At 27.5% G+C, this 11,472-nt stretch overlaps 2 protein-coding genes across 2 annotated transcripts; one reads left to right on the forward strand and one right to left on the reverse strand.

Moving 5' to 3' along the window:
• Positions 1 to 796: 796 nt before the first annotated feature.
• LOC111026249 (26S proteasome complex subunit SEM1-like) lies at positions 797 to 2,098 on the reverse strand. Its single transcript, XM_022304291.1, has 3 exons — positions 1,824 to 2,098; positions 1,638 to 1,734; positions 797 to 932 (listed from the first exon to the last, which is right to left on the reverse strand). Exons 1-3 carry the CDS (start codon positions 1,927 to 1,929, stop codon positions 893 to 895), a joined length of 243 nt encoding a protein of 80 aa, XP_022159983.1. The 5' UTR covers positions 1,930 to 2,098; the 3' UTR covers positions 797 to 892.
• Positions 2,099 to 2,560: 462 nt separating this feature from the next.
• Positions 2,561 to 4,571, forward strand: LOC111026248 (leucine-rich repeat protein soc-2 homolog). The gene has a single exon (XM_022304289.1). The coding sequence runs from the start codon at positions 2,851 to 2,853 to the stop codon at positions 4,528 to 4,530; it is 1,680 nt and encodes a 559-aa protein (XP_022159981.1). The 5' UTR covers positions 2,561 to 2,850; the 3' UTR covers positions 4,531 to 4,571.
• The last annotated feature ends 6,901 nt before the right edge of the window (positions 4,572 to 11,472 follow it).

Genomic DNA, 11,472 nt, shown 5'->3' on the forward strand with positions numbered 1-11,472 from the left:
CACACCCTATCAAAAAAATTCCAAAATCCATTGCTCAACTCACTACAATTTTCATATTCATCCACCACTCCAACGACGTCTAAATTGTGGTTGCCCTCACTAGTTAAATTCTACTTCAAGTTTAAAAACTGTTCATGTTGTATTGTTGTTATATAATATTGCATTCAATTATTGAGATTAATCATCTGTTAATTCACCTGTTCGTTTATTTACAATTATTCTTTTAAATAGCTACAAACTAATATTGTTCTGTATTATCCATAGATTCAGATAGCCATAGGCTAGGATTGTCCTAATTTATTAAATTAAAAAAAATATAGAATGTGGTTATATTATCATAAAATCATAAAGTAATTCACTGTACTCTACCTATTTAGTATTTGATATTCATTGAGACATAATATTGTAACTATTATGGCAATTACTTATGTCACTCAAAAGCTCAACATTAAAACATACCAATTTATGGGTATACAATGAAATTATTTATGTAGAAAACAAGTGTTCATTAAACTACATGAAGCTTCAATTGTCGATTGTTGCAATAACAATAATAAAGAGTGTAAGAATCTCCATTAATATATCACTTATTCTTAACAATATTTTTGTGTCATAGGGAACTGTTTTGGACAGATAAGGACAAATTATTAATATATGTTCCTCATTGATCTGTTAAAAAAACATTGATATTTAATTAATTTAAAACTAGGAAATAATTTTGTGACGTAAAATAATATTATATTTGATATAATGTACACATTAAGAAATAATTTAATTCCAAATAAACAAGAAGAAATATTAATATTAATAATGCTATATTAGCTGTATGAATTTATAATTTTAGTTTATACATGTATTTAATACAAAAACAACACATTATGGACCAGTAAACTTAAAAGGTAGCAGGAATATTTTGTTTTTCAAATTCGGCTCTGTAAAATAAAATTAAAAAATATTAAAATTAGTCAATATAACAAAAACAAATGGGTATCATCAAATATTTAAACATTGAAAACCATTAAACCCCAGATTTGAACAAATTTGTGGTCAATATAAAAACATTAAATACTTCTTCAACTGTGTGGTATTTAATTTTAACAAACTTTCATAATATAAATTTAAAATAGATTTTCATGCATAAAAAAATATCGGGTTTAAGGATCTTATTATACAACATGGTAAATTATACCATATATTTTATGTTTAAATACAATTTTTAGCAATTTAATTACATTATTTCTGGACACTACTCTTAAATAATTTTTAAGAATTAAATTAATACAGTAGAATCTGCATATCACGATGCCATTTATAACAATCTTACAAAAAAATGAGTACCAGTGATGTATTTGGTTAGTTTTATATCTGACGTGGAGTATATTATTTTCATCATTCATTACTATTCATATAATAATCAGATTCTCTAGGACCCTTGAAGATTGTTATAAGTGGATTCTACTGTATAGGGGGTAGGTATTCATTTTTAATAGATCTAAAATAATAATAACAATAATTTTAATTTCTATTAACTAAAAGTTGGATTTAAGGCTCAAATAAATAAAACATTTTAAATCTAATACCAGAAATTAATAACAAAAGGTAAACTACTTAGTATAATAACTGTGAGTCATATTTACCTCAATTGAACACTGAAATCATCTTCGACATTGTCATCATCCCAATTATCTTCCCAAACATTAGCCTCTTTATCTTCTTCATCTTGACTAGTCCACTCTAGAATTAAAAATTATATATATATTTATTAGTTAGTTGTTAATTACAATGAACATATCATGCACTTATAACCAAAATCAATCGTTTACCTTCCACTGGGAACTCTTCGAATTCATCGTCTTCTTCCAACAGACCGATATCCAAAGTGTTCTTTTGCTTGTCGCTGTCGGATTTGGGTTCGGTAGAATTAACCATTGTGCTAAATTATGAAGACCCGGTTAATTGTTGGATAGAAACTTAGAGTTATTAGTTTTCACCGTTTTTAGAGCAATCGAGCAATTTATAAATTTCCAATTTCCAAACTCACGATTATAGAAGATAAAAAGATAATAAAGTTTGTTTTTGTTTTACACTAGAACGAAATTTAACAGTCATGCCCTTAACCTCAAAATACAATATTTTAAATGGTGTCCAAAGTTGTTAATTGGTGTCCAAAATTGTTGCCTGTTAATATCACAGATTACAATAATAGAACAATTTAATTTTGTTGTTCTATGCATAAACTAACGATAGAGATATATATTCTGTGATAGATAAACAATACATATCGATGGTTCTGTGTTATTGTTATGATTTATAACATATTTTAATTTCAAATTTCTTCAAGAAATGAGAAGTTGCACTTGCACAGTAATACAATATTATACTTTTTAGTTATTTACTGATTTTAGTTTGTTTGCTCCCTGATGCGTGGCGGTGGCACACGTTGAGCATCACTGTTCACTATTCGTTTATTAGTCATTACTCATTACCGTTTTCGGTACACTATAATAGTCTGTGGACTGTGGCTCCATCATAGAGTGGTTCACTGTGGCTCCATACTTCACTGTCTTTCTCAGGAATAAGTTCTGCAGTTCAGTCTTCAACTCTTCAAGACCGCCGGTGCTCAGCCATGGCAGGAAAACTAAAACAAATGTTTTTTCACCCATGATTTTTTTTTATCTGAAACTATAATCAATAACAAATCCCGAGAAAAACTGTACACTATATAATAATAAAAACACAAATAATAATATTTATATTAAAGTGAACACTGAACACAGAGTTCAAAATGTTTTTTCTTTCTCCTTGTTAATTGAAAATGTGATTTAATGTAAATAGTAATTTAATATTCTGATGATGAAGTCCAGTGAAGTAGAAGTGGTCAAGATGATTGATGCCAACAAAATGCGGAAGGAAAAAAAGCTATCGGTAAGTTCTATTAGTAGCAGTCCGGCGTCGGACTTAAAACCTCGAGTAGTGACTGTCAAACAACACGATTCAAAAAAGCTTTATACGCCGACTGCTAAAAAAGAAAATACAAAAAAAATTGTTCAAGATGCAACAAAGGAAATTCAGAACTGCAATGACAGTTCGGAATGGCGCCTGGATTTAAGTAAATCAGGTTTGACCAAAGTGCCAATAACCATTAGAGATGCAACACAATTGACTGAATTGTATTTGTACGGTAATAAGTTGGTAACTTTACCATCAGAAATTGGGTGTCTGATAAACTTGCAGACACTAGCACTTAGTGAAAATTCGCTGACCTGTCTACCGGACTCGCTAGCTAGTCTTACAAGTCTTAAAGTCTTAGACCTTAGGCACAACAAACTTACTGAAGTGCCAGATGTTGTCTATAAGTTGGATACCCTAACTACACTGTTTTTGCGTTTCAATCGTATACGTACAGTGAGTGATGACCTTAGTAAATTAGTCAACCTAGTCATGCTCAGCTTACGAGAGAATAAAATCAAAGAACTTTCATCTGGTATCGGTAAATTGGATAAATTAATTACATTTGATGTGTCACATAATCATTTGGAACATTTGCCAGAAGAGATTGGAAATTGTATACAATTGTCTACACTAGACCTTCAACACAATGAACTTGTCGACATTCCTGAGACCATTGGCAATCTTACACTTCTGACACGTTTAGGGTTACGATATAACAGATTGAAAACTTTACCAAATTCATTGAGTAATTGTAATCGAATGGATGAATTTAATGTAGAAGGTAATATGCTAAGTTGCTTGCCCGATGGACTACTTGTTAACTTAAAAGAAATGAATAGTATAACACTAGCTAGAAATAGTTTCACAGCATATCCTACTGGAGGGCCTGCACAATTTATTGCTGTAGACTCAATTAATTTTGAACATAACAAAATTGATAAAATACCCTACGGAATATTTTCCAAAGCTAATTATCTAACAAAACTTAATATGAAAGATAATGCCTTGACATCACTGCCATTAGATGTTGGTTCTTGGACTAATATGGTCGAGCTTAACGTTGCAACGAACATGATTACCAAATTGCCCGACGACATACAATATCTACAATCCCTGGAAGTATTGGTCTTATCTAACAATTTGTTGAAAAGATTGCCAGCTACCATAGGAAATCTTCAAAAACTCAGAGTGCTTGATCTTGAAGAAAATAAATTAGAAACATTACCTCAGGAAATTGGTTACCTGCGAGAGCTGCAAAAATTAATTTTACAGTCCAACCAATTGCTATCGTTACCACGGGCGATTGGTCATCTCACAAATCTTTCATATCTTAGTGTTGGTGAAAATAAGCTTAGTACATTACCAGAAGAAATCGGTACGCTGGAAAATTTGGAGGCACTTTACATTAATGACAACCAAAGTCTTCATCATTTGCCATTTGAACTTGCCTTATGTTCCAAGTTGCAGTTGTTGGGAATTGAAAATTGTCCATTGAGTCAACTTGGAGATGCAGTCAAAGGTGGTCCATCTTTAGTAATGACTTATCTCAAGGTAAATGGCCCATACCGTACTCTATGAAATCTTTTTAACTGGTGTGGTATTTCCATTTGATATTTATTACACAATATTACAGTGAGTCTAATGAAAATTTGTTAATGTATTTGTTATTGTGTTTAAAAAGTTTATTTTAACACAAATATTGAAACTATTTTAATGGACCACTGGTAGTATTGTGCATTTTTCTCTGACTACAATTATGAAATCAAGTAGGATAAAGCTCGAAAAAATGTTATTTTTAATTCTTGGGATTTTTGGTTGAAAAGTTGTTATGTTCTTATAAGTTGCATTAAACGTGCATAAGTAAGTATTTGAGATCAGAGTTGTTGATAATCTCTTTCTAGAGAAATTATTTTAAGATGAGAGTTTATAAATTGAAATGTTTTTATGTTTCAAGAACTATTTATTAAACAATACATTATTTTATATAAGTGCATAAGTACCTACTTTATTTGTGTACAATTTTATTAAAACTTAAATAAATTGAAGTATGTATTAACTATTAAGCGCTATTAAGTTAAAAGTTTTATTCATAAATGAAAAAAGTATGGACTTGACCGATTATTTTCAGTATTCTATTCAATACATTGAATAACTTTAGATAAGCATTCTATTAATAGCAGTTTTCAAAGTATAGTTAACTATAACTGCCTATTCTATATTGTTGTCTCAATTTATCTAGAGTTAAACACATTTATCAGAAGAGGTAATTAGGTAATACATTATCTTTTAATTAATAATAATCATCCGTATACTTTAAATATAAATTAATTAATGGCCAGTATATTTATGTGAATGTATATTTAATGATAGTTAAAAAAAACTTATAACTTTGCAAGTTTTAATTTTTAAGATGATAATATTGATTCCATGATATTACATTATAAACTCTCATCGGATTGTGAAATTTAATATCTATTATGTTTAAGATAATGCATATTTTATATTATCATAAAGGTATTAAAATTGTTAACTAAACTACTACTACCACCAGGCAATTGAATATAAAATAAACTTTATAATGATAGTTGATAACCATTACTTTATTCAGCATGTCAACTGGAAATTTTACCACAGTCCCAAAACTGTATTTAAGCCATGTACATCAAAGTGTATTAATTACCTATTAATTAATTTGTTTTTATTTATTCATAATAGCAAATATATAGTGTATTATTTAATATTTGTTTTAATTGAAAATTATAAATGTATATTGTATTTATGTATGACGTATAATATATATTTATATAATATGTATTTATGTATGACGTATAATATATATTTAATTATTTCAACTATTGATAAAAATAACGTAATATTATTTTTGTGTGATAATTATTATACTATGTTAATATTTAAACAAATTGAAAACTAATTTATTTGAAAACAGTTGTCATACAAATATTATGATTACAGTTTTATGACATAATATCTATTGGTTATTGATTAACCTGTATAGTATTATAGTGTAATCATAATAAAATAAATTGTATTAGAAACATTAAAGTTCTTAGATGGGTACTTGTGTCAAAAATCCATCATTTGAGCTTGTACTACTTATAAAATTGTTTTTGTCATTATTTGTGCAATATAATGAATTTTATTTTAAACTCAAAATTGTTTCATATGATTTACCTTACTGTTTCTTTTTCTAATTGTAGCAGTAAAAAAGAATGGCAAATTTCTTTGCTATGAGTTATAAAAGAGTATCCATACATTTTGTTAAGGAACTTTATTCAAATAAATAAATATATTCAGTATAGCACAATTGATCGTTTCTTCCATTTTTGACTTTGCAAGATCATGAGCATAAATTTAGTAACACAATTGCGTTAGTATTTGATATTGATGCACAAATAAAAATTGGTTGGCCAGTCTCTTTGTTGACAATCATGTGACAATAATTATTGTTGTACGTACATGTAGATTTTCATACCAAAAAACTAAGCTTACAATGATTGTTTGTCCTTAGTCCTAAGCATACATGACTTTCCTAATTGAGAAAGAAAATTGTGACTTAATGATTAGTTATCAAGTAAATGTATAGAAAAGATTATGAATACTTATAAATTATATTATACATTATGTATCATTTGTTGTGCAATCGTGTTACTAATTTGTTTCAAAATGATGCTATCTTTTTTCAGGTAAAAAAAGAAAAAGTACGCAATCATTCTGTACTAGATTACTAATTAGCAATAAAGTAGTAAATAATAATCTGTTTAAGTTGTTGTTTAAATTATGAAATTAGTTAACAAAAATGCAAGTATGAAATCATGGTTGTTCCAAAGTACTTAAATTTGTCCCGTCGTAAATATGTATCTAGGTATACAAACAATGTGAAATGCATAATCAAATTATGAATAATTTAACGTAGAGTTGTAGATGGTTGTGTGTCAAACTTCTAACAAAAGGCAAAGAGACATTTTAAAGTTTGGAACACAGCCATATGTAGTTATTGATTCTTGTGTTGTGGTTAATTGTGAGTTGAACTTTTAATACATATGTTTTATTTTTTGTTTTTTTAGGTATTTAAAAAATGATTTGGTAAAACAATGTTTTAACCTTGTTAGATACTCCAAGCACATTGTTATGATGACTGGCAGGTTATGTTATGTTTATGAAATAACCATTTCGAATAATTCATTAAATTATTATTATGGTTCTTTTTTATTTATGACAAATAGCATTATAAAACTGTCGCCAACTTTACATTATGAAAATTGAACGATTGTACTTCTAAACTAGATATACTTAGTATAGGAAGTATACTTATCTAGTCCGTATTTAAAGTAAGGTCGGGGTGGGCATCCCAAGGAACTTAAGCTGTTGGATATTTTTATAAGTTTTTTTTGTTTTGAAATTTGACGTATAACACAGATAGTAAGTAAATGTACATTTTTTTTGTTTGTATGTTATATTATCGATTTGTAGCCTATAGGTGGACATTTAAGGGTTAAGTATATTAAATGAAGGTAAATGAAAAAATTTACCATTTTTATTGTAAGTGGTGTGAAAGTAATGTTTGAATTATATGATTATTATTATTATTATTAGGGTAGAGAATTATAGGTCGTATCAACTTTGTATTACTAACGTATAATAAATAATTTTTCGGAACTGCCAATTTTCCCAGATATAAAATTTTTAATTATTATGATGTTAACTTTTTATTTTTATTAAACATTATTAATAGAAAACAATATTGTTTCGATAATTGATTTCATATTAGCATTTTTATTACCTCAAAAATATTGAATCATACTAAAATATGAAATAGACTTCTTTTAAATATAATATATTATGAACACATTGAATGAGAATACAATTTTCTTGATTAATAAAAAGTTTGAACCTTCAGTTTACCATTATAAAAAAACTGATAAAAACACATAATCGTACCTATGTAATTACACAAATTAACTTTAAAAAAAGTCCATTAAAAAATATTGTTAGTCTATTTAATTTTTTTAAAAATGTCTATGCTATATGCACTACTTTGATGTTAAATTATTAAAATGTAGGTATATTTATTATTTATAGTTGCCTTTGTTAGTTGTGTCTTATATCAGATGCGATAATAAAACTTACATTAATCCAATACCTATCTGAACAAACTCATAATTCGTTAACATATGCAAGATTTAATAACGCTAAGTGTTTATTTTGAAGTATTAAATGTTTGCTTATAATAACATAAATTTCTTATTTCTGTTGAATTAACATAAAATTAATTAGCGGTGGTACCTCAATTTATGATTATGATGACACGGCGTTATGGATAGGCATTTTAGGTACATTGCTGTCAATTTTTTCGGAACCCCCGGGTGATATCGTGATACCAAACAATCGGACATATTAAAGACGTGGTAGACGTAAAGACAACCTTAATATTTATATCGCGTCACTGCATATTTTTTGTATTTTATATCGTACTTTTTATAATGTAAGATCTGTAGTATGAAAGTATAGGAATATAATGTAGAGATTTAAATTATACTACACTTATTGAAATCTGACTTACCTAATCTCTTCTGTTTGTTAAGGGTTTTTTTAAATTTTACTCATTGTATATAAAGCATCTTGATTTTCTAAGCATGCTTACTACATTTTTCTTCTCCGATGCAGTTATTTAAAATCTGATTTTCGGAATTTTTAATTTTACTATTAAAAACCGTATTTCCAAATTCTTAGAAGTCAAAAAAAATTTTTTGTTAAATTTAATGAGTAACGTAACCTATGGAGGTTTAAACTTCAATAAAATAGAACCCCCTTTCATACTATAAATTGTTAAGTAGATATTTTTTCTGAAAATGTTGATGTATCAAAATCATAATTTGAACTAGTAGTTTAAAGTTTTTGAATTATTTAACTTTGTGTACCTGTATAGAAAGATAGATAATAAATCCATGATAATAGTTTGGAAGATAAGGATCTAAGGAGATTTGAAAATTGTAGCAATTAATATTAATCTAACAATATTTGTTATTTGCAAAAATAGTCCACGTAATGTTACATCTTTTTATATATTCGTGTAAAATCATTTTTAAGGTCTATTATTTTTAGTATAAACATTTAAAAAACCGAGAAGTTACTCGTTCCACTTTTGAATTAGATACATCGACATTTTCAAAAAATATATCCACTGAATAATTTAAAGTAAAAAAGCGGATTTTTATTTGAAAAACAGAAGTATGTGAATTTTGTACCACCTTTAAATAGTACAAAAAAATTCAAGAATTAAATAAAATTGACTAAGTATATTAATATTCCAATAGTCAAACTTAGATCAAATTCCTTACTAAAGGATAAAATTAAGCGGAAGGAGAGGGGTGAGCATGCTTGGTGCATCACCATGATTATAAAAAAAATAATTACTCATAAATTTATAGTAAAACGAAATTGTGCTTCGATAATTTTACCGGCATGTAGCATTTATTTGTGTATATGTTACTACTAAGCAATGTGTGTATAAACCCTGCAGAAATAAAATATAAGTACGGAAATTCGGCGTTTTGACAGCTGCAGATAGATTTAGTATATAAACCTACTATATTACCTACTGCTGCTGCTGCTGCTGCTGTTGTGGCTTCATAAACTGTTTAATATATGAACTGTAAAGCCAATTAAATGCATATGTATTATAGGTAGGTAGGTATTATGTAGTGGTATATAGTACTTGGACCTAGTACTTTGAAGTATTTCAACTCTTATTAGTTACTGAAGGCGGATTTTTTTATGTTTTGAACTGTTTGTTTCGCAATATAGGTACTTCAGTAAAATTATTTTCCCCATAATTGAGTGAATTAAATGCATTTACGATTAACATGCTCTATCGACAATGAAATGAAAATCTTTTAACTGAAAATACCATAGGTATACACGATTCGTTCAATCGTTCAATGTTAATTAACACATAATCGGAATAGGTAGGTACTTAATTACTGTATAACAATTTTTATAAAATTATCTTAGTCTATTTATACCTACTTAAAGGTTCCTCTAAATTCTTTACTCCTTAAATATGCAGGTTGTACTTTTACAGGCCAATACTTAATGAATAATTACAGACTTTTTTCATACTTAACTATTATAATAACTAATAACCATATTAACTGTTATTTAAATTTTAATGAATGAATAGTAAATTGTTTCCTCTTTTACTGTATCCAGTTTCGTTATTTGGTCTAGTGAAAGTGCATTCAATTCGTATCTCCAAACTGTTACCTATATATAGGGTTAAAATATTCTTTGAGTAATAAAAAAAAAAACAGGCAAGTCGCTTTGTTGTATATTGGTTTTCACGTGTGCCTGGTTATTTGGAAACTCATGAATCGTTCACTGTAATGGATGTGTAAATATGAATCATATGATCATCATTGGCTATTGGATATGAAAACCGATTCTGGGCAGAAGTGGGGCATCAACAAAAAACTAGATCATCAAATTTATTTTATTTTTCCAATTTTCAATATAGTATACTGACTACTGAGCAATATTATTGTGTTGAATTACGAAAAAAAATTGTGGTGTAAAATTAAATGGAGGATCTAACCTTTTCTTTAGGAAACGTTAGGAGAAGTGGTGGCGTTCTATAAGTCCTACCGAAGTAGCTTACTTTACATTATCTTCAAGACATATAAGAAATTTTTGATTCATAAAAACTAAAATAGTTAAATTTTAAACTTTTTGATTTACAAGTTACAAATACATACTTGCCATTGTTATTTGGAAAACCAAAACATTATTTGGTCCTGTTAGATATTCTAATAAATAATTCGTTTGATTCATAATATATTAAAATACAATATTATACTAGTTATGATTTATAATTAAAACTATTATTATATCTAATGTTGACACTATAATTTTTTGCTGAGAAAAAATTATTTTCATAACTAAATATAATGTGTCCTATTGTCCCAAATGAAGCCTCTTAACCCTAAGAATCTCTTTAATCAGTGGTAAATCAATATATTTAAATGATGGTTATCTATCAGCACATCATAAGAAAAAATAGATTTAAAAGTATAGATTTCAAAAAAATATAAAGTATATACTTATATGAAAATGGCATTAAAATATTTTGATTAACCGATTTTGAGTTTATTTATGTTGATAAGGAATTTTATTTTTAGGACGTACTGTATAAATACTGTACTGGTACTAAAATATTTTTATATCTATTTATTTCGTTTATTTATTCAGAATTTATAAGTTATAATTATTCAGGTTTAGGGTCAGCCTGAATATTTAATAGAATTATATATAGGTACATATAATAAAATATTCGGTTATGAGGGTTAATTTTGGATGTTTTATCGTTTGCATTATTCGGTCTGAAATAGTGAAATGGTTGTGGCTGTGTGATTTTTTTAAAATTAATTCGGGTTTCGGGTTGATTTGGGTTCAGAGCCCTAGTAAAAACACAAAAAGCACACCACTGCATATAAAATACAGGAT

Source organism: Myzus persicae, unplaced genomic scaffold, assembly GCF_001856785.1.
Source record: "Myzus persicae strain clone G006 unplaced genomic scaffold, MPER_G0061.0, whole genome shotgun sequence".
In the NCBI taxonomy this organism is placed as follows: Eukaryota; Metazoa; Arthropoda; class Insecta; order Hemiptera; family Aphididae; genus Myzus; species Myzus persicae.

Bases quoted from the DNA above. Each gene is read 5' to 3' on its own strand.
- LOC111026249 (XM_022304291.1), bottom strand. From the start codon at position 1,929: ATGGTTAATTCTACCGAACCCAAATCCGACAGCGACAAGCAAAAGAAC. The intron at 1,735-1,823 runs GTAAACGATTGA...TTTTAATTCTAG, and splicing joins CGAAGAGTTCCCAGTGGAAG to AGTGGACTAGTCAAGATGAA. The intron at 933-1,637 runs GTAAATATGACT...TTTATTTTACAG, and splicing joins GATTTCAGTGTTCAATTGAG to AGCCGAATTTGAAAAACAAA.
- LOC111026248 (XM_022304289.1), top strand. From the start codon at position 2,851: ATGATGAAGTCCAGTGAAGTAGAAGTGGTCAAGATGATTGATGCCAAC.